Source organism: Magallana gigas, chromosome 3 (genome assembly GCF_963853765.1).
Source record: "Magallana gigas chromosome 3, xbMagGiga1.1, whole genome shotgun sequence".
NCBI lineage: Eukaryota > Metazoa > Mollusca > Bivalvia > Ostreida > Ostreidae > Magallana > Magallana gigas.
The window spans coordinates 5,352,938-5,380,103 of NC_088855.1; the positions used below are offsets into that span (position 1 = coordinate 5,352,938).

Here is a 27,166-nt window from a genome sequence, read left to right on the forward strand (position 1 = left end):
ATATAGATTATAAATATTTTCGATCATAAAGATATAAAAAATTTAGAACTGATTAATCGCTTGTATTTTATTTTATTTTATCGGGTTCGATGTTTCATAAAACTCGATTCTCCAAACTTGTTCATGCCTGGAAACACTTCCAAAGATGGTAAACAAGTTATGACAGAAACACGGCACATGGTTTAAAATCAACACAACTTACCAAAATGTCGAGTTTGGAAATCGTTACGGTAATATACATCCGAATCTGTAAACGAGCACATACTAAATTTAATATAGATTTTTTAGGTCAACTTTCTATAGTTAAATTTTGGAAATGGTAAGTTGAATTAATAGATAATGGTCATCTACAGGGTATGTATTATATTATGTTTTACAATGTGACTGTTTAGGGTTAGCACAGTGGAAACTTCATGTCGCACACCATTGTAAAGTACCTCCCATCGACAAACCAACACTAGCTTGCACAAAGAGTTAAAACATAAACTTATTAGCAGAGAGGACATGGCTTAATTACTCTGAAATACTTAATAGCAAGTAACGTTACTCATTACACATAACATGCAGAGCCAGATACTTGATCCACCGTTACAATTCATCGCAGGAAATATAGTACTTGTTAACTATGACGTCATAGAGTTATACTTTCTCTTGCTTTGTTTTGTCACTCGACAGAATGCAAAGAACTGGAGGCAAGTACCATAATAGCTCTCTAGGTTTCCACCAAAGTATGTGCAATACTCAAGTACTGAGTTTACAAACCTCATGAACCATAAATTATGTGTGAAAGTTCAGTCAGTTTTGGTATAGCACTATGGGAGCTAGAAGGAATGCTGACATGCTGTCAAGCTCCTTCTTATTCCTGCAAACTGGGTTTTAGAGCTTACTTTCCTTACTGTTGCATTATGTCAGCAAGCTAAGATACATGTATGCTGTTATACAATAGTAATGATTTAGTTTTAACTTTTAAGAAAGCGATACCTCTTTATTTTTATATTGATTTTTTTTAGAACTGTTTACTCTATTGCATTTCAGAAAGAAGTGGACAAATTGTATAAGTTTAGAGACCATTTTGTTGAAAACCATGGAATTGAGAAGGCAGCACAGAAAACAGAAGAAGTCAGTAAACTTATGAAGGAAACATTGCAAGCACTGGAAACTCATAAAGGTATAGTTACCATATTCAGTTCAATTATTCTTGTGTCATTTTGATGGTTATTTTACATAACAGAGGAAAATGAAATTATACAGTAAGTGCAAAGTAGGCACATAGCTGCAGGTTTTTAGCTCTATGGGAAAATTCGGGTTGACATGCAGTTGAGCTGAAGTTCATCCCAAAAATCCTGCAACTTATTGTGCACAAAAAATTGTGCTAGCTTTTGACTGATTAACCTTATATTCTGATACATTCAATGCAAAAAATTAATTCAAAATATTGCTCAGACATTTTACCATATATGTTATCTCTTTACTTGCCACTAGAATTCTTTTAAACACAATTACCAGTACTTATCCCTGTAAAGTGAAGTTGTGTGTTTTCTATCCCCGAGCCTTGGCGAGAGGACAATATCCCTGCATGGACAGCTTTAGTTTTCTATTAAGCAGAAAAATATTTGCAGGTTTTTTTTCGTGCTTCATGGATTGCGGTTTTAAACTTTCCTCTTTTTCAGACAGCATCAATGACAAGGCAGTGTTCTTCATGCTACAAGGTAAAACCCTGAATGTCCTCCCCTCCTACAGCCCTGAGGCCGAGGAAGCTCTGTCCAAAGCTGTCAAGCTCGACCCCAAGCTAGTGGAGGCCTGGAACCAGTTGGGAGAAAACTACTGGAAAAAAGGAAAAGTTCCTCTGGCCAAAAATTGCTTCACTGGAGCCTTGAATCATGTAAGGAACAAATATGAAATTTAGAAAAATACCTTTGATTTTGATTTATTCCTAAATTTTTTTATCCTTTTCTGGTAATGTGTAGCAGAGTAAATCCATTCATTGCAATATATATACACTGTATAAATTCATGCTACCTGTGTATTCACTATTGATAAAAATGGTGTAATGGATTACATATTTTCTCATATTCATTTAATATGAATACTAGTATCGCAGTATATGGGTGTTAATTTCATGTTGATTTCTTTCAGTCAAAGAACAAAATATCCTTACGTAACTTGTCAATGGTGTTACGGCAGATAGGAGGAAATCCATCCGAACGAGCTAAGCAGGTAGAGGAGAGTGTGGAAAAAGCCAAAGAAGCAGTACAGATGGACATTCAAGATGGAACTTCATGGTGTATGCACTTACTAAAACCTCAGTAATACATGTATAAACATGTATATATCATTGTACCATACTTTAATATTTGGGCTCTACATTATTCCTCTTCAATGCTAGTATGTACATGTATTTTACTCGTAGTCTTAAATTATAAAATAAATATTTTGACTTTGCAGTGATTTTAGGAAATGCCTACATGTCTCTTTTCTTTGCTGTTGGCCAAGCATCACAAGCTTTGGATCAAAGCATGAAAGCTTATGCCCAAGCAGTGAGTGACTGAATCCTCTGACTTTTATAGATTTTGACTTTTATAGAAATATGCCGTGGAACTAATGATGTTAAAACTAATTGTAATAGATATCTATTCTTACTTCTATTGTTATTTCTTACTGGCTATAAATTGATAATGCAGAAATTATAATTCTAATCTTTAAGGCCATTAATTCTACATTTTTAATTTTGCAGGAAAAAGACCCAGTTGCAAGAGATAACCCTGACCTGCATTTTAACCGAGCTGTGGTAAGCTTACTACATGTACATGTACATTTATGTGCAATACCTTTTGCAACAATATATGTGTTAGTGTCAGTATTACAAATATCCAGATTTAGATGATGAGACATATGTTTCATGCTTAGCATCATAGTTGATTTTATCTTTAACATAATTCCAGGCCTACAAATACGAGGAGAACTACCCCCAGGCCTTGGCTGGGTTTTCCCGGGCGTCCCAACTGGACCCTAGCTGGCCTGACCCCCAAACCCAAGAGGCACATCTCCTGACCTTCCTATCTAATGTGAAAGAGCTGACTCAAGCCAAGGTAATATCCTCTCAGTGATACAATTATAGGAGCATGCTATCAAATCTTACACTTACAATCTTTTTTTTAAAGAGGGAAGTTATCTCCCTTGAAATAGCAATACTTTTTCTCCTAAAGACTTGGAGTTGAGAGAGATTCAATTAATCATGAGTTTATTATGTTAAGTGTAAGTGTAAGAACATGCATAAATTTAAGTGCTTATTGGCATGGTGTAATGTTTGTTGTTTACATCTTGTAAAACCCTTATATTAATATAAATGTATTTTGTCTTCATTTTAGGGCAAAATAAAACCCAAAAGGTTGCAGACTATGATTGAGGGATTAAAATCCTCGGACCTTGGGCCGTACAGTGGAGGTACTTATACCAGCCCACTAGGAAAATCCGTGGATTTAAGCAAGTGTAAATTCAGTGAACTGAAAGCAGAAGTCAACCACAATAAGGTCATTCTGGGCAAGGTTGTCTGTACCATAGCAACCAGTGAACCCGTGCCTTTGTAAGTTAAAATATACATGTAAAAATGTATTTGATCTCTTAACATTTTTCTTTTTTCTATATCATAAAATTGATAGGTTAACAGAATATGAGATACTTGATAATTTTATGAATAAATTTTTGCCATCAAGAGTTTAACTCTTAAAATAATATTCAATTGCAAGCTTCATGAAGCAGTTCATTAGAACAGCCTGCAATGTTGACATTGAGGTTGTTTATACATTTCAGTACGTTTTGTATGGTGGACGATGATGAGACATGTTTACCGGTGACTGTGTACAACATTGCTCAGGGGAGCGGGGTCAAAATAGGGGACAGTGTTGCTATTCCTGAACCTTACCTGCAAAATGTCAAGGTCAACCATAAAAACCAGGTCAGTTACTGTATTACATACGTCATTTCATGATAGAAGTATTTTACTTACATTTAGCAGTAGTAGATCAGTTGCTTTTGAATAAAGAAAAATTAATTGTTACCAGACGTTGCATTTCATTTGATTTCCAAAAACATTTTCCCAGAATTTGAATTGATATGCTTTTCATGTAAAATTTATTAAGTTTAAAGGGTGAAAAATTATTGTAAATTGCTTTAATCATTTTAATTAATTGTTAATATTTTTTATGTCAGTTAATTTTTTTTAATTTTCTATTACCCTCAGGAATTTGACTTTAGAAGCATTCGAGTGAATTCACCAATTGTGTTAGTTGTGAACGGGAAAAAGTTTGGGATTGACAAACAAGCTCCTTCAGTTCTGGCAGTGCATGCCATGTGTGACTGATTCATCTCAACGTTCATAAAAAACTGATCATCTTACAGCTACATGTAGCTCTAAATGGACTGTACCATCATGCCTATAGCATTTCTGTGAAAATCCGTCATTACCATTAGATTGATATTTTAATAAGTGTACTAAAATGCAAGGCAATTCCTTGCATTAATTTATTTGCAATAAAAAATTAACTTTTTCCATGACATTTTGTTGGGTTTTTTCTCTTTCTTATCTATGCCATGATCATGATTGTGTTTCCTATGCATTTTTTGTTAAAGTTGTGTGAAATTTATTCGAAAATATCAAAGTGATCAGTTTTATATTTAGCATTTCAAAGGAAATTTATATTTTTGTGGTCGGGATCGAGATCCACATATCTACTTTCACTTTGTAAATGACATGTGTTTGTATGTGGAGAAACATGAATTGATGAAAACATTTAATGAGTGCAATCATGGAGTATGATTTTAATGAAACATGGAGGGAGAACCCACGAACTACAAAACTGCTGCAGCAGCTTCAAAAGGCATTTACAGTTGTGAAAACAAATTTAAAAGTGTGGAATGAAGCAATACAAGGTTCCCAGCGTCAGTTGAACAGTGTGAGGAACCTGTCAGAACAGCGCCACTGCTGTGTGCAAGCTCAGGGATTGCAAGAAATTACTCAAAAATTCCCAAATGTGAAAGAAAAACTTATGTTCAAAATAGACAAAGAAATCGACAACCATATGACTCATCTTTTTTCTGTTGTGTATGTTTATTTAATCTATAGAAATTTGTACAAATGCATATCAATTTAAAATTTATCATTTACTGAATATTTCGTAATTTTGCAAATTTTGATATCTTTATATTTGTAGTGACATCTGTAAAGAGGTTTGTGATAAGGTTGTGAAACAGAACGAGAGATGTCAGACACTGTACAACACAGTTTGTGAGGACTTGAGTCTGATTACTCAGAGATCCCCAACATGTCCATCTGTTGTTGAAATGATGGAGTGGTTACAAGACATAGAATGCTTAATGATGAAGCAGTATCCTTATTTAGAAGTCTAGAAGTCTGCAGATTTATCCAAGACATTAACGCAACTACTAGCAATGTATGTATGTAATTCAAAAATGCGCTAAAACAAATCCACGCTAACTTATTGAAAATCCATATTCTGCCAAATATCATTCACACTATAAATATAACCCAGTAATTTGATACTCGTTAGGATGTAATGAACCAGACTAAAAGTGCTTATAATCATGGGTTTGTTGACATATATTCTGAAAACTGAGACATATTCTCTTCAAGTATAAGTCTTATAACATTATATCTTCTCTAGCCAAGACTCCCCATTATGGGCAGGGGAGTGGACGAAAACCCTTGGCTATCAATTATCAAAGATATGTATCTTGAGAGAAAGGAGATCAATTCTCTTCATCTTTAAAAAGAAACTGTTTTATTTGTTTGTCAGGGGATAATTTTTCAGTCTGATTTACACTTGTCAAGGTATGTTAGAAATTAATTAATCACTTATTACAAAAAATAGACTAATGGTTAAAATAGAAGTAAATATACATTCCTACTTGGACATAAAGTCCTTGACTTCCTGAGACATTCTGTTAGAAAGCACCTGCTTGATAAGCTTTCCATCGCTGTAAAGGACCAGGATTCTGCTCTGTATAAGCAGTGGGAGAATGAGGACACTGAGCTTCATCAGACTGTGAATGGTAAGGTTATGGTGACTAAAATCTTTTTGGTCTCTGTAACGATTTATTTTTACTTGTACATATTTTCTAGTAGCATGTGTTGTATCTTAATGATGTGAAAGTCAGTGAAGTAAAATGTCCTTAAATGAGTATCAAAATAATTATCTGTTACTTTTACTCTAGAACTTTATATACTGGTAGAATTGGAAGGTTAATGCTGGTATTTATTCCTATTAAACATATATTCAATGCTTTACACTATAGCATTAAGATATATGCAGGTATATATGAGTACGTGTTTGGTTTCAGGTTATTTATCTTTCTTGGAATTCTTTTTGGATATGAAGATTGTGACCTGATTTCAGAGAATCTCCAGCCATATGAAGACTGTACATTCCTGTGGTCATACCCTTCACTTTAAGGCCCAAGCTGAATATTAGGGATATCTGTTGCATACCTGTGTTCACTCAGACTTTATACATGTATGAGAACTATTCAAAATACCTGAGCTTACAAATATCTTTGTGGAGCACATGGCTCAGTGGTCATAGGTGTTAGAACAGTAACCCAAAGGTTGCTAGTTTGAGCCCACTTACAGTCATATGATGTTGTGTATTGTGTCTTTAGACAAGGCACTTTATATATTTATCTTAGACCACCCAGCTACAATTAGATACCGCCTTACGATGGGGGTTAACCTGTGATGGACTGGAGTAAGGATCGTTTCATGATCCTTGGGCCTGGCCCCGGGGCCATAAAATTTAGATGAGCTCACTTTTGATCTCAGTCTCACTTTTCCACAAGGAATATATAGTAGAAAAGTGAGACTTAGAGATCAAAAGCGAGCTTGTTTAAGTTTTATGGCCCGGGGCCTGGTGTCCCATCCAGGGGTAGTCAACAACACTCATTCACTTAGCACCACAGAAACCAGAGATAAACAGGTCCTTTGTGTGTAATTGGTTAGAGAAAGGTTTTACAAATTTATGTATCTTTAAAATTTCAGAAGTAGTAATTAAAGGCAAAGAATCTCAATATGCGCAGATTTTAATACTTAAAAACATCTCAAAAAGTCATAACATACATTGAATGTATAGTCAATACACAAAACATGAATTGTGAGATTTGGTACATGTGTATATTGTAATTGTAACATAAATTGTGACATTTTTGTTAGAAAGTTATCCGATATAATAAATATACAGATAATTAATTGAAAAAATTGTACATTTCATATTTTTGTGGTTTTACATTTTATAATATATTAAAAGGCAATCAAAAATATTTTGACTCTTTTACATTTTTAACATGTTTACTTCAACAACAATTGTATCACAGAAAGTTTGCAAGACATGAGTTTCCATTTGTCTATTTTTCTCCAGCGGGTGTTGTTGTTTGATGCACAAGATTCAAAATACCTATATACTGCACATTTTAAAAAAATGAAAGAAGAAATAAATTAAGATTCATTGAAACAACTAGCTTTATCAAAAGTGCCCACCACAGAAGAAAATTTTAAAGCTTGAAAAAAAAACAAAAAAAAAACCAATGGGGAAGCCTAAAAGATTAAATAGATGTGGTAAAAAAAATTCAATCACTCCAAATTTTTCATCAAGTGTTCTGTATGGGTTCATATTTTAATTCATAATGTCATTCAAATGTTTTCTTTCAATTACATAATGAGAATTTAGGTAAAACAGAGAAATAACTGGCCATTATATTTCCCTGCAAGATTCAGATCTCACACTTTAATATCTCAATGTTTGCATACAGTCACACCTTGTTAATGTTAAAATGGTTTAGTTTAAAACTCAGAAACTTTTAGCAGCTTATTCATCTATACCTGTATTTTGTTACAGATTTGTACACTACCTAGATACTGATTTTTTATTCATTATTACTATTAATAATATATTATTAATTCAGCTGCAACAACTGAATGATTCATTCATGACTGAATCCTTTGGTAATGTTCTTTCCAAGGTTCAAAAAGCATGATTAACGTTCAGTCACTTTTAATTAATCAATTGCACTCTTCATAAATTAATAAAATCAACAGTAATACAAGAGCAACAATGGGTTGCAGCTTATTGCATGAAACTAGCTATAGCCAGCACTAATACTGATCAAAGTCCTCAGATGCTTTCTAACTGATACGGAACTGCAATTTTTTATCGATAAGCTCCCTCGTCTGATCAATTTTTGTTCAAAATAGCACAGTTCATAATCCTTTAATGATTATTTTACGAAAAAATATTAAAAAAAGATTTTAAATCCTTTATCAACTTCAAAACTGGTCATAATTTTTTTAAAATTAACATTTCTGTTCAGCCTAAAATGTCAAAATATTGAAGTGTAATTAAGTGGTTGTAATATTGATATTATTAAAGCTGAAATCTCTCAGTAATCATCATCGGCATTGTTAATTTCAAAATGAGTTCCTCTGCGATTGGTCAGTTGGAGACCCTCCTGATAGGCTCGTTGTAGTTTGAGTAATGTCTGTGCCATACGATCGGCTTCCTGTCCGGTGCCGAATTGTTGACGTATTCTGCGGAGTTCGTTTTTCTCAAAGTCCTCTTCCTGTACCTTCTGTTTTTGAAGCTCAGCTTTCCTCCGTCGCTCCTGGTCCTTGAAGATAAACGTTCTTATCAAATTTTGCTTTTTTTAGCATACCTTATTTCTAATACATGTACATGCAATATAAAAAAGAAACACATTAAAGCAGAAATCAAAATAAACAATCCTATCTTGAAAAGTGGTTAAAAAGTGATTCATTTATATTATACAATATACCTACCCTTATGGCAATGTCATTAGGGTCGCCAATGTTTATCACTGGCTCGGATTTGGATCTATGGGAGTTGTCACTAAACATGGATGGAGTGGGGGATACACCTGCTTTGGCATAAATTTCAGCTAACCTGTAATAAAATCAGACTTATTTTTACTATCAGAAATTGAAATCACATCAAAGAATTAGATAAAATTTTTGTTTCAGCTGAGTAGAATTCTATTATTACATTAATTAGAATTGGAATTTCATTATTAATAAACTGATCAACTTTTGAACTATAAATGTAAACTAACTTTTATTTGCAACAACTTTATTTTTGCAATTTACAGGAGAGTTCAACATTTTCATTGTCACTAACTTTTCGTTCCTCTGTTTCCGGCGCGTTTTGACCTCGTCCCAGCTCGGGAACATGTAGTTGTTTTTGACCGGGGGAGTTTTACTGGGGGTCTTTAAGGGCTTGACCTCCGTGTACTTCACCATTGCCCCATGTCCTGGGGTACAGTGGAAGTAGCGTTTACCCTTGTACAAACCATTGTGAACAGAATTTACTGAAATAAAAGTATTATATTAATGTACCAAAATTTGAACTCTGAACATAAAGCTTATATTCAATATCATAGCAATTCTTAAAATTCCCTCAATTTCCTTGAGTTACAAGTCAACTTACCATTGTCATCAAGCTTTACTCCTACGTACAGGTTGGGTGCTATAGCGTTATCATCAATGACCCCGACAAACTTCACAGTACCTGTCAAATCAAGAGCAAGATGTTACAGGTTCAAATTAAAAGAGGACCTTGCTTTGATCTTGACTTAAAAATTGAGTTCAAGATCTCTACATATCCTATATATATCCAACAGGCACTCTACAGGTGCAGTATGGGGCATATATGACTGAAGGGAGTAAAATTTTGGTTCAGATAAGGACTTTGCACAGATTTCTATGCGTGACCTTGAACTTTAACATAAAAGCATGGTTCAAGGTTACTGCACTCCACTCTCTTACCTGAGGGAAGTCATTTGTAAAGTCTGAGCTAGACTTGACCAAAGAAAGAGAAAATATGGTCCAAAACCTTTTTAAGGATCAGTGCTATGACATTCACCATTGACCTGGAAACTTGGTTCGTGTTCACAACAAGCACTCTTTATGTGAAGCATGTGTCAGTCAGATATATAGGGCCAAAAGAGGAGAAAATATGGTTCTGACAAAGATTTTTCAAATAGATTTTATGTGACCTTAACCTATGTCCTAGAAATATGGTTGAAAGTCACTGTACGTCATTTATCCAAGTGCACTTGATAGTTGAAGTATGAACCAATTTTGGGTAAGGGGAGAGAAATATGGTCCTGACAGGGGTTTTATGCAGGTCTGCTCAGATCCTAACCTTTGACCTGGAAACTTGTTCAAAGTTATGCCCTTAAGTTTATCAAAAGGTACTCTGTGGTGAAGTAAAAGCCAGATTGGGCCATTAGGAAAATAAATAAGCTAATTGACTTAGTGATTTCAAATGGATAGATGGATGGTGAAGGTTGATCGTTACAGGGGGATTGCAGGGTGGTGCCCTAATATACCTGCATTAATAACAGGAAACTGATGGAGGTTTTTTTTTACATCAAAAATTGAAGATCCGGCCTCTGTGTCAAATTCAATCAGCTTGATACATCAGATTGGAAGGAAATGGATATATTCTAGCTTATGCACAATGTTGATTTTAACTTCCTTATTTATGCAACCCTGATAAAATATAAAAGAAAGGTTAAGCCCTAAATAACTGTGTTTAGCATTGATATCAGAGAGAAACCTGGGCACTTTTCATTCCTATGTGTAATTAGTACCCTATTAGTCAAAGACAGGGTCGGCTGAATCTGATAATGAAAAAAACATTAACAATTTATGGACTGCAGCAGAACCTCTGTACAATATATGCAGACACATGTGAAAGCATAGTGAATAGGTATTACTCAGTACATAAGACATTTAAGTTTGGGCATGCCTGACAATCCCCCTTTTAGATAAAAATTAAAATACAGGCAATTGATTTGGCTGCAAGGTAACTTTTTCACCTATTACACCTGGAGTAGCCTTTATTTAGATTGAAGAGTAACTGACATAATGTGTTCCATAAACCATAAATTGGGTTAAGATTCCTTGGAGCCCTTTTCAAATATTAATCCATAATTCAAACAAGATGTCTAGGGAATAAGTTCATTCTTTTATTTGTAAATTCTTGAATATGTCCTTCTAGGCAGGTGTCAGCCTTTGATTTAAGTTGCAATGCAGCAGACATGTGCCCCTGAATTTACAGGCAATGGGACAAATTTCATGCAGTTTTCTTGACATGACTGGAATAAAATCCCACAATTAAACAATTTGAAACATGTGCTTCTTCAAAAATTTAGTTCACCAGCTATAATAGGAGCAGAGCTATTCCAACAGCTATTTTAATCTCTACACTATCTCAAATGCAATTATACCAGATTATGCACAATGTGCAACAAAATAAAAAGTGATTGCTAGTACTTCTAAAGCTTTGAACAAAAGTCTGCTACCCACACGCTATTTACCAGATATCTGATACTGGTTCAATATTTCATTAATCAAACCTTTATCAAACCAAAGAAATCTAGTAACAAACCAACACATTAAAGAATGAATGCACTACTGACTTGAAATAATCAAGAACTGAATAAAATTCACAACATTAAAGAGGTATAATTTTTTATGCTTGAATTGATCATAAACAAAATATTGTCTACATATTAAAGACAGTCAGCATGGTAAAATCAATTTTTAGCAACAAATAATATTAATTGTTTTACATCTTCAACAAAGTTCGACATCAAATTAGTGATATGCGTGTGGATTTCTAGTCTGTTTGTAGATAAATATCTCATTCTAATTGAACAGTAATTAATGTATTTCAATGACTTTTCCAGAATACAACAACAAAACCTGCTACTGGAGGAAACTGTTGGTGCTATCCTAATGATATATATGCACCCCAAACTCACTAAACACAGGTACAGTTACACCAACACTACTCGCTTACCCAAAGTTTTCTGACTGACATCAGACTCGTCATAGATTTTACAGAGGTTTTCAGCTAAAAAAGAGCGCATCGGGTGTTTTATGTGCTTGACCTTGAACTCGTGAATTATAACTCCATTGAACTTGGCAAATTCAATGTTAATTTGTGTCACTTAACCTAGTAACAATAAAGTCTAAGTGCTGTCAATCGGTGAATGTTTTCTGTGAGATTATTTGAGTACAGTCGACGTCATAACAAACATGTAAAGGAATAAAAAACTTTTTTACTCAACAGTAATTAATTAAGATTTTGAAGACACACAACACTTGCTTGTGATGTATTAATGGAGAATTCACATTTACAAGTACCTGCTGTTTCAAGACATCCATGCACTGGAAGATCACATCAGTATATTGAAAATTTAAGGATTGCTAAATATGGTATTTATTTGACAACTTGTTTATAAGACAAATATGTAAGATAATTGAAGCAAACATGAAAAAATATGGGACCTGCCCTTACCAGGATATTTGCCATGAACTTCGACTCTGTCTCCCACTTTTACAATGCTGTTTTTACAGGAGAGAGGAGCTGTGTTCTGAGCCCTGCTTGATGAAGACTCACGAAGCAAGTCAGAGGCATCGTTGAAATTATCTTTCCAGAATTTCCGACAGGGACCACATGTACACATAAAAGGATCTACATCAGACTGAAAAAGAAAATCTTAGTTAAAACTTCAAAAGTTTTATATTCTAATAAAGGATTTAGGAATTAGAAAGAAAATTTCCTGTGAATCTAAAATTGAAAGATCTGTATAAATAAAAACAAAAATTCCGCATATAATTTTCCTATAACGTTACTGGATGACTTAACTTACTAAGCGATATCTTGGAACCAGAGCCATTTTGACCAAAGATGATATGACACCATCAGTAATAAATATCCCAAATAAAATGTAGTTTTAAACAAAACTTTCTAAGATTCAGTAATTATCATCAATTATGAATACACCTCCTTCACTGAAAACAGGTCCATTTAGAAGAACTTTATGGTTGATGGTTGCTAGGTTTGAATATCATCGCCTTATTAACACAGCAGTCTATGTTTTAACTCAGGTATGAAGGTTACATTAAGATAAACAAGTAGCTTATTGTGACAAAAGGAAAGGACCTGTGTTTCAGTGAGGATGTAGTTTAAATCAACAAACAAAGCCGTTTACTGTATGAAAAAGAATATTGTTTGGTTCTAAGCAGTTCGACCATGACTAAACTTCAAGCAGTGTAAAATACCTGCGGCATTTAAATCAAGACTCTAATTTCATATGAAGTCAATGAAATGATAATCTCATACATCAATAAAATCTTAAGAGAAGTTGGCTGGTCATAAATACAATTTACCTTGTGTTCTTGGGTAGACATAGTGTGTTACAGAACATATATACAGACAAGACACGCTAAGGGAAAGTTATATAAATGGATCACATAATTTTATCTCAGCCTGATGGCGTCCTGGTTGTTAAGCACCATAACACCTGCTGCACTTCCGGTCTTCGCCGCTTACACCAAAAATAAATAGATTAAAATGTCATATTCTCTACAGAATCACTGGATGCATGTTTTATATTAATGTGTTACTGAAGTAGATGAATATCAATTTAGTAACTGTTTTCCCATCGTTAAATTTAGTAAATTGTCTACCTTATTTTCATTGATATTTGGGACTGCAATGGCTACAATAATATTGAACGCGAATGAGGAGAATCTACGGTACAGCGAAACGATCTCTGCGCGCAAGTAGGCGAAAAAGGTAAGAGCAAGTATGATATATAAGTAACATTTTGTCTCAGTGGTTTGATGATGATGAGTTTGTTATAAAACGTATCGATCTTAAAATTGGAAACAGGAAAAATGAGACGGTGGCCTGATCTTGAGTCATATGATAAGTAAATCACAAAAATACATTGAAAACTGGTAACCGTATAATGTGTATTGCGAAACAATTCATAAACACAATCCTAATAATTGTGTGTTTGTAAAATCTAATATGCTCTGCGTGATCTAAAGTTTTGTGAATCGCAATCTGAAATTTATATTGTTATATTATTTTATATATCAGACAATACTTAAGTGATGATGACTCTGATGAAGAAGATGAGACTTGCTTGGATGAAATGCCACTGATGTATAACAATGAAGTAAGCTTTAAAATGGATGAGAGTGATTCTCTTGTCAACAGAAGACGGTACCGAAACCAGTCCAGATTAGGACAGTTCATCAATGATGGATGGGAAAGCACATGTGGAAGGTAGATCTCAAGACTTAATTCTCCTTATAAACGCCCCCTCTAAAGCTTGTCAGGTGTCAATACACGGCTAAATATAAAAGCTAAGGGGATTTTGCATTGCAGTGATTTGAAAAATTGACCAGTTTGTGTATTTTCTTTAAAATTCATCAATTGTGATGAATTAAAACATTAATTTGGGATAGACTATAGAATCATACAACAATTATAACCAATTTAAATAGAACCTTTCATAGTAACTGCGGTACTTCCCTTTTGCAAGGTAAAATTACATAGCTTGGTGAAATATGATATAACATCAATTGTTTCATTTACATCATTTAATTATCTACCTACTTAAGCTTAATCAGCAAAGTGTATCAATTTGATCTGCAAGGGCACAGAAATGCAGTCACCGTAAAGGGGTCTATACAAACTCTGTGTTTACCTTTTAAAATGTTTGTTTGCCCAACTTTCTGATTATGTTTTTGTTAGGTAGGTAGGAAAATTATTTTTTTGTGCAGTCAGCAGATTGGATTTCATCAATATTTGTGTGCAAAGTTTTTATGGATTGAATGAAAATCATAGTTTTAAGAATATGTAAATTTGTGGATGCACAGTCATCGTATCAATACAACATGTTATTAGAAATTGCATTTCAATGAACATTAAAATTTGTGGATCAACTTAATAATGAAACGATAAAAAATTATAATAATTGCAATGAATATGGATGAAACCACAGTAATAAAAACTATTAGTTTAATTTTTGTAATTAACTCATATTAGATGTTGGGAAAGATTGTGCAATAGAAGGAAAGAGTATCACCCCAGAAATGTCCCAATAGGACTTCAAAGATCCTCAGATGAGAAGTATCCAAAAAATGTCATTCGCAATCAGAAGTACAGCATCTTCACATTCATACCAAAGGTTTGCTTGAAGTTAAAACTGTGAATAAAATGTTCAGTTGCAGATTTTAAGTTAATATCCATGAAACTTAAGTTTTTACAGAATTATTGTAGAATTGGTTATTGATATTAGCATTGAGGATTTACAAATTTGATAATATAAGTTATAGACATGATGCAATATGAAGCTGTATATTTATGGTTCCTTTTCAGGTATTATTTGAACAGTTTAAGTTTTTCTTAAACCTGTACTTTCTGGTGATGGCATTGTCCCAGTTTATACCCGAGATCAGAATTGGATACCTCTACACCTATTGGGGGCCTCTGGTTAGTACATTTTGGTATCCTGTATCTACTGACCAGTTCTATTTTTATACCCCTTGCAAACAAAGTTTGGGGGGGTATATAGGAATCACCTTGTCCGTCTGTCCGTCCGTCTGTCTGTGCAATCGTGTCCGCTCCATAACTTTCTTATGGAGAATTATTGGGAGTTCTTACTTCACACAAAGATTGCTTATGACCTAAGGGTGTGTAATGACCTTGACCCAAGGTCAATTGGGCAAGGTCAACGTCACTGGCAGAAAAAATACAAAATTTGTGTCCGGTCCATATCTTTCTTATAGAGAATTATTGGAAGTTCTTACTTCAGAAAAAAAGATTGCTTATGACCTAAGGGTGTGTCATGACCTTGACCCAAGGTCATTTGGGCAAGGTCAAGGTCACTGGCAGAAAAAGTACAAAATTTGTGTCCAGTCCATATCTTTCTTATGAAGAAACATTGGCAGTTCTTAATTCACACAAAAATTGCTTATGACCTAAGGGTGTGTCATGACCTTGACCCAAGGTCATTTGGGCAAGGTCAAGGTCGTTTGGGAAAATAGTGCAAAATTCGTGTCCGGTCTTTAATTTTCTTATGGAGAGGCATCGAATGTTCTAACTTCACACAAATATTGCTTAGGACCAAAGGGTTTGTCATGACCTTGACCCAAGGTCATTTGGGCAAGGTCAAGGTCACTGGCAGAAAAAGTGCAAAATTTGTGTCCGGTCATTATCTGTCTTATGGAGAAGCATTGAATGTTCTTACTTCACACAAATATTGCTTATGACCAACAGTTTTAAAAAAAAATAGAGCAGTTGTTATTTATAGAAAATGGACGGTGAATTAGATTCATCCAATATTTTCTATAATTGGAAAAATACAGGCATTATGATTTTTATCTTAGCGGGGGGTATCAATTGTGAGCTTTACCTCTAGTTACTTCTATATGACACCATTGTGGTACATGCTGCATAAGGTCAACCCTCAGCAATATCTGTACGATGATTGCTATTACAGACTAAATAGAGTTAGTTTATGTGGAAGGTTTATTTACCCTGCACAGCTGTCAGTGGCCATTGTGCTGTTGTGGCAGCTGTTGTGTGGCAGCTGTTGCATCTCTTTAAAGGACCCACGCAATGGGGCTTGTTTCATTTATCATACATAGATAGTATGTAGAGATCTATCAAAGATCAATACATTGATTACGATATAAAGATGAATTTTTGATGTCCAATTCTTAGAAACTAGCCAAAGGAATGACCTTTAAAAAGAGAAAAAAAATCAAAAGCATTTTCAGTTAGACCCTTCTATAGAAGTAGATTTGTACAATGACTTGGTTCATGAATAAATATATAGCTATTGTTTTTTTCTCAACTTCTTTTACCTTTGCTAGTCTAAACCTTGTTGCACTTCTGAGGTTCGTGATTCTTCTGACAAATGTACCCTTCTTTTAGGGATTTGTCATTTTTGTGACAATGTGTCGAGAGGCCCTAGATGATTACAGAAGATACAGACGTGACAAGGAAGCCAACTCCCAGAAATTCCGCAAGCTGACCAGAGATGGAATGGTTCCAGTTCCCAGTAGTAACATCAAAGTCGGGGATCTTATTGTCGTAGACAAGGTCAGTTTATTTGGAATGATCAGTGCCTTAAAGAGACAGTGCAACTGACAACACGTGTGAATAACTTCAGATTTATCTATTGTATTGTTAGGAAATAAGAAATAACGTTGATTGTAATAGTTGAAATACATAAAAATCCCTTTCACATAATCAATGTAATTATGAGCTTCTGGAAATTTAAGGGTCTTACAAACCGGAATAATTTTATATCGTTTATTTGTACCACGTGGACTTTGATTGACATTAATTGACACGTGCTGAAAACTACAAGATCTTCGTCTGACTACGATCATCATGGTATACGAGGTTTAAGGAACACATCATCACTTTATAATTTATAAATGGTTTCCCAATTTTGGTTCATATTAAAATGAACAGACATAAATATGTCAAATAACCCCTCAAGGGGCGTCATTTACAAAAATGAATTTAGGTTGTAGCAACTCCTATGATAAACAAGCAAAATGCATGCTTACAAAATAATAACTGTGGTTATTTTAAAAACTTTGAACAATTATTACCTGGGAGAAGTAGAAATGACATATTTTTATCAACAAACATGTCCAGGAGAATCTTCGCGAGCCCTGCATGTGGTTTGTTTACAGTAAATTTGCATGCATATTAGTATAGAAGGCTGAACCTCGTAACACGTTGCGATGTAGTTATGTATAGGTTATAAGTAATTATTAATTTTAATGAAATAATTAGATTTATTTCATGGAGAACTTTGTAATTTTCTGAAAGTTTATTCATGAGTAGTACAATAATACCGAACCCGATCGGAAATTTGTATTTGGAATTCAGGACCTCAAGAGCCTGCTGATACTCCCCATTGTTGTACATGCATGTAATCAGGATGTTTCTATATCACTGTGAATTTGGTGAGAATGTAGTTTTTTTGGGTTAAGGAGGACAACTGTCTATATGAACGTGTACTTGAAAGTTGACACCAGGTACTTTGGTTTGTTGATAGAATGAAATCATATCAATAAACTTGGTATTTATTTTTTGCAGAACCAGCGGGTGCCAGCAGACATGATTTTCTTGAGAACCACTGAGAAAACAGGTGCTTGTTTCATCAGAACAGATCAGCTGGATGGAGAGACGGACTGGAAACTGAAACTAGCAGTACAGAGTACTCAGAAACTCCAGACCAGTGTGGTGAGTTACTGCTCTCTCTCTCTCTCTCTCTCTCTCTCTCTCTCTCTCTCTCTCTCTCTCTGGTGGTTGTGAATATCTATAAATTTCTCTGTTTTAGGACATCCTGGATATCCATGCAGAGGTTTATGCAGAAGCCCCACAGAAAGATATCCACAGTTTTGTTGGGGTCTTCAAAAGGGTCAGCATTCATATGATAAAATTAATGTATCTATCAAAATTATTGATATTACAGCATTTAGAAATTCTCAAATAGCAACAATAAAATCCTGGCAGCCTCAGGTGAGGCATGTTTATTTAAGTATGTTCAGTTCTGAGTATTAGTATTTTGCCTCGGTGCCCATTGATTGTACATGTACCTTCATGTACACTAGCTATAGTAAAGTTAATATGTAGAAGAACATGGCATTGTTATTTTGTGTACTTACAGTATGATGAACCTGTAGAAGACTCACTAAGTGTTGAGAACACACTTTGGTCTAATACAGTAGTGGCTTCAGGCTCAGCCCTTGGGGTAGTGATATATACAGGGGCGGAGACACGCAGTGTGATGAACACTTCTCAACCTCCATCAAAGGTATGGATTGATTGTTTATACGTGTAGATAAATTCTATAATACAAATATTATGTTTTTAAGATAACCTCCCAAAATGCTTGACATTTGCTTTGTTTTCAATGGAGCAAGTCTAAGTTCATCTATGGTAATATGCAGTCCATGCACAAAGGAAATTGTATCTGATATCCAAACTTTTATCTTTAATGATTCTTTATTACCCTTTTGAAGGTCCCCAAAAAACTGTGGATATCTTTATGTGGGGAATGAAAGAATGTGATCGGGGCCTTGACCTCCTTTTATGATGTTATCTGTGTGTGTCTGTAGGTTTGTTTGTTATGACTTGTCTGGGTGTCTCTAGGTTTGTCTGTCATGACTTGTCTGTGTGTCTGTAGATTGGTCTGTTATGACTTGTAGGTTTGTCTGTTATGGCTTGTCTGTGTGTCTGTAGGTTGTCTGTCATGACATGTCTGTGTGTCTGTAGGTTTTTTTGTTATGACTTGTCTGTGTGTCTGTAGGTTGTCTGTCATGACTTGTCTGTAGGTTGTCTGTCATGACTTGTCTGTGTGTCTGTAGGTTGTCTGTTATGACTTGTCTGTGTGTCTGTAGGTTGTCTGTTATGACTTGTCTGTGTGTCTGTAGGTTTGTTTGTTATGACTTGTCTGTGTGTCTGTAGGTTGTCTGTCATGACTTGTCTGTGTGTCTGTAGGTTGGTTTGTTATGACTTGTCTGTGTGTCTGTAGGTTGTCTGTCATGACTTGTCTGTGTGTCTGTAGGTTTGTTTGTTATGACTTGTCTGTGTGTCGTCTGTCATGACTTGTCTGTGTGTCTGTAGGTTTGTTTGTTATGACTTGTCTGTGTGTCTGTAGGTTGTCTGTCATGACTTGTCTGTAAGTTGTCTGTCATGACTTGTGTGTGTGTCTGTAGGTTGGTCTGTCATGACTTGTCTGTGTGTCTGTAGGTTTGTTTGTTATGACTTGTCTGTGTGTCTGTACTCCATAGGTTATCTGTCATGACTTGTCTGTAAGTTGTCTGTTATGACTTGTCTGAGTGTCTGTAGGTTGTCTGTCATGATTTGTGTGTGTGTCTGTAGGTAGGTCTGTTATGACTTGTCTGTGTGTTTGTTGGTTTGTCTGTTATGATTTGTGTGTCTGAGTGTCTGTAGGTTGTCTGTTATGACTTGTCTGTAGGTTGTCTGTTATGACTTGTCTGCGTGTTTGTAGGTTGGCCTGCTGGACCTGGAGGTGAACACCCTGACCAAGCTGCTGTTTTCTGCTGTCCTCGTCCTGTCTGTGGTCATGCTGGCTCTGAAGGTATGTTTTCAATGACACTAACACTTTATACTTGGATTAAATGTAGCTCAGGCTCTTTAAAATGATTTTGAATAATGCTTACTTGAACATGGTACTGAATGCCCTAATTCAAGATCTTATCACAGAAAACCATGATAAATTGTCTTCACTTCAGCACTGTTTTTTGAATCACAATATTCTGTTTTGACATTATTATAGATATTTTCTTTTTTTCAGGGATTTGAGGGGCCCTGGTACAGATATCTGTTTCGATTTATTCTTCTCTTTTCTTACATCATACCCATAAGGTACGGCATTATTTTTCGTTTCATTTGAAAATTTTAAAACTCCTTTAATCTGAATTTACACTTTTAATCATTGAAACATGTTGATTATTTGTTGATTCTTTGTCAATTGTTATCAAATTTATAATCTTTGTAAGTCAATCTAATTAAAATTAGACGTTCTGAATCCGCTACCGCTTCTCAAACATTTGAGAAGCAGTAGCAGATTCAGAACGTCTAATTTTAACAAGATTGTTTGAAATTGAGTTCCATACAATGTGAATTTTGTTTTTTGTTTCTTTACTTTGTTCCATCTTTCAGTTTGAGAATCAATCTAGATATGGGCAAGGCAGCATATTCATTTATGATTCAAAAGGATAAAGCAATCCCAGAAACCATCGCCCGTAGTACCACAATTCCTGAGGAACTGGGTCGAGTTAGCTACCTCATGTCAGATAAGACGGGCACACTCACTCAAAATGAAATGGTACGACATCTAATGTACCAATATTGTTATTTGCAATTTCAAAACTTGACAGTTTTTGTAAATGTAGTAAACAAGAGCATTCTGCATTAACAGCTGGAATAAGATTAGGCATTCATTTAATATGGCTCTTATTGCTTCCAGGTTTTCAAAAAGTTACACTTAGGTACTGTGTCATTCACGCCCGAGACAATGGATGAGGTAAGAATCTACAAAGCTGCTCTGTTTATCTCTCTAGCTATATATTACTATCTTATGCCTTGCTCAGTAAAGTTGGATCAATATAGAGCTAAGTTTATCAATATATGAAAATTTACATTGAATTTTGATAACAAACATGAATTTTTAAAGATGTTGAACTTCATCAGATTGTAAAAAATGTGGAAAAGGAAATCTTAGATACAGGCTTTTGGATTTAGAGATATGAGTACATGTACATAATTCAAAAATCTGTTGAACAGGTGCAATCCCATTTGAGGACTACATTTGCCCAACAACAGAAGGAGCCCCAGTCCTCACAACAGCCCTTCCTGGGCCCCTCCATGACCCCCTCACGTAGCAGTGGGCCTGTACGTCGGACGGTCATCACCCGAGTGTTTGAGGCAGTGAGGGCCCTGGCCCTGTGTCACAATGTCACCCCTGTCTATGAGGAGAGTGACAACAGTGAGGCTGGATACGAAACTGAGGCTGACCAACAGAGTCAGCAGGAAGTGGTGTACCAGGCCTCCAGTCCCGACGAGGTCAGTGTCAGAAAGAGGCTTTGATGTCATTGTCCATTATGAAATGTGATTTTGTTATTTATGGTGTAGTTAGCTTGGATTGGAATAGTTAGCAGTGTATTAATGGATTAGCTTTTCCTTTTGTATTAGTTGGTACAGTCTGCTTTGTCTCTTAAGATACAGATGTCTTGTATTAGTATATATTTACATCAATACACTAATTAATTTTAAAGAAAAACAACTTGCTAATGAAAGAGACGATCGGTCAGTCTGGGTTAGTGGTCACTTGTATGATTGAATTGACTGAGGTTTGCAACACTTCATACAGCACCATTTAGAGTTTGTGTCTGTGTTCCAGGTAGCACTAGTGACGTGGACAGAGAGTGTGGGGCTGACGTTACTGAAGAGAGATCTGAACTCCATGCAGCTGCGAGCCCCCAACGGCTCGGTCATCAACTATCACATCCTCCATATCTTCCCGTTCACCTCTGAAACCAAGAGAATGGGGATCATTGTAAAGGTACCTCTCTCACTTACCACTAGATAATGTTTTATATATGAACAAGTTGTACTTGAACTGTTTCTTAATTGAATTCATAAACCTATTGTCATATCCTCTATTTTTAGGAAGAGAAAACAGGAGAGATTTCCTTTTACATGAAAGGAGCTGATGTTGTTATGCAGACAATTGTGCAGTATAATGATTGGCTGGAAGAAGAGGTGAAAGGTCATGATTTTGTGAAGGAAATTCAAAATTTGAATAGATTAATTTTACATTTATTTTTTTGCTTGTGGTCTCTCTTCAGTGTGGAAATATGGCAAGAGAAGGGCTTCGTACTTTGGTGGTTGCCAAGAAAATACTGACTGAAGAACAGTACCAAGAATTTGATGTAAGTTTATAGAAAATTTATCATTTATTAGAAATTGAACTTTCAAGTACAGGTTCATGTTATTTTATGTCAAATATCAATCTTGATTTACATTATATGACTCTTTTTACATAAGTGTGAATCTTTTCTTAATTTTTAGCAGTGTGTCAAAATCTGTAATATTTGATATATGGAATTAGAAAAAAACCTTTAGTTTTTTGAAAGGTAAGTAGTAGATGATCAGCAATATAGAAATAATATTTTATTTTCTAGAATCGGTATCATCAAGCTAAGATGAGCATCCAGGACAGAAATACCAAAGTCCAGGGGGTGATAGAGAGCTTGGAGAGGGACATGGAGCTGTTGTGTCTGACCGGGGTTGAGGACAAGCTACAGGATGGGGTCAGGCCGACCCTGGAAATGCTGAAAAATGCTGGCATCAAGGTCAGAACAAATTGTGTCATCTAAATCAGTTATTACAGATGTACTAGCACTTACATTGAATCAATCTCTGGGTTTCATAATGCTTAAGAACCCAGGTTCATTAGGTGTCAAGGTTATATAATGCAGAGAAAAAATGGTGTGAAGATCATCTTATGTGAAGGTCAAGGTCATCTTTTTATAATCCCAAACAGAAATATCAACAAAAACAACATGCTTTTTGTTAAAAAAAAAATATTTCGACTTGGACAATAATTACGGTGTTGCTAAAACACTGATAAGTATGGACTAGTTTTCTGATGTTGAATATTCTGTGACAGGTGTGGATGCTGACAGGGGATAAACTGGAGACGGCTATATGTATCGCCAAGAGTTCCAAGCTGGTGTCCAGGACTCAGGACGTCCACATCTTTGGTGTGGTCAATGGCAGAACAGAGGCTCACTTACAGCTGAACGCACTCAGGAAGAAACAAGACAATGCTCTGATAATCACTGGCAACTCTCTACAGGTATTGTGTTCATTTGTAAAATGGACATCAATCAATTGATAATTTTTATCATCAATTTTAATTGTACTGAAATGTTTTCCTTATAATATACTGTAAACCAACTTTTATTTGTGAAAACTTTATTTTGTGATTTATTGGAGAATAACTGGTTCTTGAAAACTTATTCTTACGAACAAGATGTAGAAAAAAATATACCTTAGATATTTAAGAACTGGTGCGTAGCGGGAAATATCTGTGACAACGAGGACATTGTGACCTTGTGAAAATTTTTCGCATATGAATAAAAAATTTGTTGACAGTACACTGTAATATAATATTTGTTCCCAGATGTAATCTTATAAAATTTTTAGGACAATATTTGTTTTTCACAATGAAGGATGGATGAATCCAGTTTGATAATGATTTTCAAATTTTATGTTTGTGGTACAGGTGTGCCTTAAATACTATGAACACGAGTTTGTGGAGTTGGCCTGTCAATGTCCGTCAGTCGTCGTCTGTCGATGTTCTCCAACTCAGAAAGCTGACATCGTAAAGCTCCTACAGAACCACACAGGCAAACGCACATGCTCGATAGGTACAGAGTTTTCTTTTATATTATTACATTTACATTTTCTCACATTATATGATCCATGTGTGATTGGTTTCATTAATCATTATACAATCTTTTAATGTTACAATAAAATAAATAAAGAACATAGTCTACACCAAACAATGTTGAATGGCTTCTGAAGGAAGTCACTGAAACTGGAAGGTATTGTATTCTAATAAAATATTTATTACAAGATCTGTAAAACAACTTTGTATTTTGTAGGAGATGGAGGAAATGATGTCAGCATGATTCAAGCAGCGAATGTTGGAGTGGGAATTGTGGGAAAAGTATGTAACGTTTCACATTAGCAAGTACTCTTAATGATTAACTCTATTAACATGTTTTTCTGTACTGATTTTCCTGCAGATGTAGTTCCCATAGTGTAGGACATTCTAACAACATGGTATTTTGTTGTAATTACAGGAGGGTAAGCAGGCATCCCTTGCCGCCGATTTCTCCATCACTCAGTTCAGTCACATTGGTCGACTCCTGATGGTGCACGGCAGAAACAGGTCAGAAAAACGGGCCTTTATACATCATTATCTGAAAAAAGGACTTCATAAAAACTTTATAATCTTCCCAATTAAGGATTTGATGTGAAAAAATGCACAAAATTTGTAAATGACTGACAAAAATTAATGGATTTGTCTTGTTTTGATCTTACAAGATGTTCTGTTCTATTTGTAGTTACAAACGCTCAGCTGCCCTCAGTCAGTTCGTCATGCATCGTGGCCTGATCATCTCAACAATGCAGGCCGTATTCTGCTCCGTGTTTTATTTTGCGTCTATTGCTCTATTCCCAGGCTTTCTCATGATTGGGTAAATATAAAAAAAATTAACGTGCAAAACATTTGAAAAACTTCAATAGATTATTGTACATGGGAGTACATTTTTGTTGCAGATTAATTGCTACATGTACATGTGATTTTATCTCGTATGAAAGAGATAGTCACCATGATTATTGATTTTGATTCTTTAAATTTTTATTAACCATAAAACAGTCCATCTATTCTCATTAATCAACACCCGCAATAGGATAATTTTACTTCTTCTATAAAACATCTGTGTCTGTTACAGCTATGCCACCGTTTATACAATGTACCCTGTGTTTTCCCTGGTGCTTGACAAGGATGTTTCCGCGGAAACAGCAATGACCTATCCAGAACTGTATAAGGAACTAGTCAAGGTAACCTGTCTCCTTAAGGAAGCATGCTACAGAAATATGAGGCTCGAACTGAGATATATTTTTTTTATGAAAATCCAAGAGTTTCAGAAATTTAACCTCTTGTCTTTTACTGAGAGTTCTTTATTTATGTCTGTTTCAGGGGAGATCACTTTCCTTTAAAACATTTTTCCTGTGGGTTCTTATTAGTATATATCAAGGTGAGTTATTTGGATTTTGTGTTATTGTATCATGTCATTATAAAAGAGGGTACAGTATACACCAATAGGTACATGTAAATAATCCCAATGAAAACAATGAGTACCGTATATTCGGTAATTTTCACGGTGATCTAATTTTAGGTTTTTTCACTAGCTCTTTTAAATCGCAAATAATTGAATATGCATAAATTATATCCTGTATCATTTTCTATTACAAACTTTTGAAATTGCAGAATATGACTAACGCAAATTAAAAAGGTTACAGATTTTCCCCATTTTTTGCAAATATTGTGACACGAAAAAAACGGATATACGGTATTTGATAATCCACTAACAGAATGATGCTATGATGCAGTAGTAACAAGACATGAACATTGAATTGTTTACAGATGACTGCAAAGTTAATTTCAGTAATCTTTTATCAGAGGACCAGATGAGAGACATTTTTAGTCATTAAATATATTTACTGGTACCGATTTTATGAAAATTGCATACAAGTAGATAAAACAATATTTATATTGCACATGCATTTTTTAACACCTCTTTTTCAAGGTGGTATCATTATCTATGGTGCTCTGTGGCTTTTTGACGAGGACTTTGTTCACGTGGTGTCCATAACCTTCACTGCCCTGATTCTGACAGAACTGCTGATGGTTGCCTTGACGATAAGAACCTGGCATTGGGCCATGGCTGTAGCTGAAGTGTTCAGTTTGGCAATCTATATCGCTTCTCTCATCGTTTTGCGGAATTACTTTGGTAAGTTCATAATTATAATTTGTCCCCAAGATAATGAATTGCTTCTTTGGATATATTGTTCCATAAAGAGCCTTTAAATAAAAAAAAAATTGTCTGTCAATGATGATAAAGTTTTGCATCATTTTATTACAGATGGGACCTTTCTGAGGACCTTTGACTTTATATGGAAAGTGGTGGCCATTACATCAGTTAGCTGTATACCCCTGTATATCCTAAAGTACCTGCGCAAGAAGTTCTCTCCCCCTGTATATGCCAAATTAACATGATGAATTCTCAAATCAGTTTCTTTTTGACTGATTCATTAAGTTACTGGTATGTGTACGGTACATTATAAGGAAATCACCAAACAAAAGTTAATACTTGCCTCCATGTGAAATACTTGTGTATTGTATGTGTATTCTGAGCTTATTGGATTTCTGATCTCTAATGTTAAGAAGTGATCCCAGGGTGTTTCAAAACATGTCCCAACTTTACCCTGTAGACTTCTCAACAGTTCTAGGTTTTAGTCATTCCAGTTTACAATATTTTCATTGTAAATAATCTACATTCTGTAAGTGCTTTGCTTGATGAATGATATGTAAAACCATGCATTTAGTGCGATTCTTTTAATGATGTCTTGTACAATCAGTGCTCTGTCAAATTTTTACTAATGGAAACTATCAGTCTTTCTGTGCAGTTCAATTTTCTCTATTGCTTATATTTCTTTTTGGTTTTTTTTTTCTTTCCTTTTTTGTATGTTTTACCGGTATATATTATTGATGATTCAAGAACTTGATGTTGGATGGATGTTCTTAAAGACGCATGTCCATATCTTGGATTACAGCAGTACAATGTATAAATGATTAAAATAATAACTCGGCTATTACCTGTAGCACTTATATGGATATTAAAGTTTGTTTCAAAATGAAATGGTAAGAAATTGATAACTACTAAAATAAAGTTGCTTTTGAAATGGTAATAAATTTTTGACTACTTTTTCAAAATTTTCTTTTAAAATGAAGACCAACATTCTGATTTCTGTTTTAAGTAAAGCAAACTTTGGATTCAAAACAAGTTGCATACTATCCACAGGGTCTAAATGTTTACAGTTTCATTGTCTAGAGCAGCCAGCCATACTGGCACCTATGTAAT

At 34.9% G+C, this 27,166-nt stretch overlaps 4 protein-coding genes across 7 annotated transcripts; 3 read left to right on the forward strand and 1 right to left on the reverse strand.

The window, feature by feature from the left end:
• Positions 1-71: 71 nt before the first annotated feature.
• Positions 72-4,554, forward strand: LOC105321116 (tetratricopeptide repeat protein 5). Its single transcript, XM_011419321.4, has 10 exons — positions 72-230; positions 1,036-1,168; positions 1,671-1,882; positions 2,137-2,284; positions 2,446-2,537; positions 2,735-2,788; positions 2,943-3,089; positions 3,369-3,583; positions 3,811-3,955; positions 4,241-4,554. The coding sequence occupies exons 1-10, from the start codon at positions 207-209 to the stop codon at positions 4,358-4,360; spliced, it is 1,290 nt and encodes a 429-aa protein (XP_011417623.3). The 5' UTR covers positions 72-206; the 3' UTR covers positions 4,361-4,554.
• A 69-nt stretch (positions 4,555-4,623) lies between these two features.
• LOC105321117 (AFG2-interacting ribosome maturation factor) lies at positions 4,624-6,873 on the forward strand. Its single transcript, XM_011419322.4, has 4 exons — positions 4,624-5,101; positions 5,211-5,384; positions 5,954-6,069; positions 6,358-6,873. The coding sequence occupies exons 1-4, from the start codon at positions 4,794-4,796 to the stop codon at positions 6,405-6,407; spliced, it is 648 nt and encodes a 215-aa protein (XP_011417624.3). The 5' UTR covers positions 4,624-4,793; the 3' UTR covers positions 6,408-6,873.
• Positions 6,874-7,081: 208 nt separating this feature from the next.
• On the reverse strand, positions 7,082-13,420 carry LOC105321119 (uncharacterized). Of its 4 annotated transcripts, none has more exons than XM_011419324.4 (7): positions 13,265-13,420; positions 12,390-12,576; positions 12,236-12,259; positions 9,507-9,587; positions 9,198-9,387; positions 8,843-8,966; positions 7,082-8,673 (listed from the first exon to the last, which is right to left on the reverse strand). In XM_011419324.4, the coding sequence occupies exons 1-7, from the start codon at positions 13,283-13,285 to the stop codon at positions 8,446-8,448; spliced, it is 855 nt and encodes a 284-aa protein (XP_011417626.2). In that variant the 5' UTR covers positions 13,286-13,420; the 3' UTR covers positions 7,082-8,445. The 4 variants fall into 4 exon arrangements, with proteins under 4 accessions (XP_011417626.2, XP_011417625.2, XP_011417628.2 ...); XM_011419323.4 differs by lacking the exon at positions 13,265-13,420 and adding an exon at positions 12,745-12,971; XM_011419326.4 differs by lacking the exon at positions 12,236-12,259.
• A 102-nt stretch (positions 13,421-13,522) lies between these two features.
• LOC105321120 (probable phospholipid-transporting ATPase IIB) lies at positions 13,523-26,964 on the forward strand. Its single transcript, XM_011419328.4, has 26 exons — positions 13,523-13,673; positions 13,983-14,171; positions 14,937-15,078; positions 15,270-15,383; positions 16,830-16,997; positions 18,012-18,158; positions 18,256-18,336; positions 18,586-18,732; positions 19,933-20,022; positions 20,239-20,309; positions 20,607-20,772; positions 20,914-20,970; positions 21,231-21,509; positions 21,847-22,008; positions 22,116-22,208; positions 22,295-22,378; positions 22,631-22,801; positions 23,119-23,307; positions 23,737-23,881; positions 24,119-24,183; positions 24,320-24,408; positions 24,584-24,715; positions 24,974-25,082; positions 25,222-25,279; positions 25,832-26,035; positions 26,168-26,964. Exons 1-26 carry the CDS (start codon positions 13,618-13,620, stop codon positions 26,299-26,301), a joined length of 3,342 nt encoding a protein of 1,113 aa, XP_011417630.2. The 5' UTR covers positions 13,523-13,617; the 3' UTR covers positions 26,302-26,964.
• The last annotated feature ends 202 nt before the right edge of the window (positions 26,965-27,166 follow it).

Bases quoted from the DNA above. Each gene is read 5' to 3' on its own strand.
- LOC105321120 (XM_011419328.4), top strand. From the start codon at position 13,618: ATGAGGAGAATCTACGGTACAGCGAAACGATCTCTGCGCGCAAGTAGG. The intron at 15,384-16,829 runs GTTAGTACATTT...CCCTTCTTTTAG, and splicing joins ACACCTATTGGGGGCCTCTG to GGATTTGTCATTTTTGTGAC. The intron at 20,023-20,238 runs GTATGTTTTCAA...TCTTTTTTTCAG, and splicing joins TGGTCATGCTGGCTCTGAAG to GGATTTGAGGGGCCCTGGTA.
- LOC105321119 (XM_011419323.4), bottom strand. From the start codon at position 12,771: ATGGCTCTGGTTCCAAGATATCGCTTA. The intron at 12,260-12,389 runs GTAAGGGCAGGT...GTGATCTTCCAG, and splicing joins AGTTCATGGCAAATATCCTG to TGCATGGATGTCTTGAAACA. The intron at 8,967-9,197 runs GTTAGTGACAAT...ATTTTATTACAG, and splicing joins CGGAAACAGAGGAACGAAAA to GTTAGCTGAAATTTATGCCA.
- LOC105321116 (XM_011419321.4), top strand. From the start codon at position 207: ATGTCGAGTTTGGAAATCGTTACG. The intron at 231-1,035 runs GTAATATACATC...ATTGCATTTCAG, and splicing joins CGAGTTTGGAAATCGTTACG to AAAGAAGTGGACAAATTGTA. The intron at 1,169-1,670 runs GTATAGTTACCA...CCTCTTTTTCAG, and splicing joins AGCACTGGAAACTCATAAAG to ACAGCATCAATGACAAGGCA.
- LOC105321117 (XM_011419322.4), top strand. From the start codon at position 4,794: ATGAGTGCAATCATGGAGTATGATTTTAATGAAACATGGAGGGAGAAC. The intron at 5,102-5,210 runs GTATGTTTATTT...TTATATTTGTAG, and splicing joins ACTCATCTTTTTTCTGTTGT to TGACATCTGTAAAGAGGTTT. The intron at 6,070-6,357 runs GTAAGGTTATGG...GTTTGGTTTCAG, and splicing joins GCTTCATCAGACTGTGAATG to GTTATTTATCTTTCTTGGAA.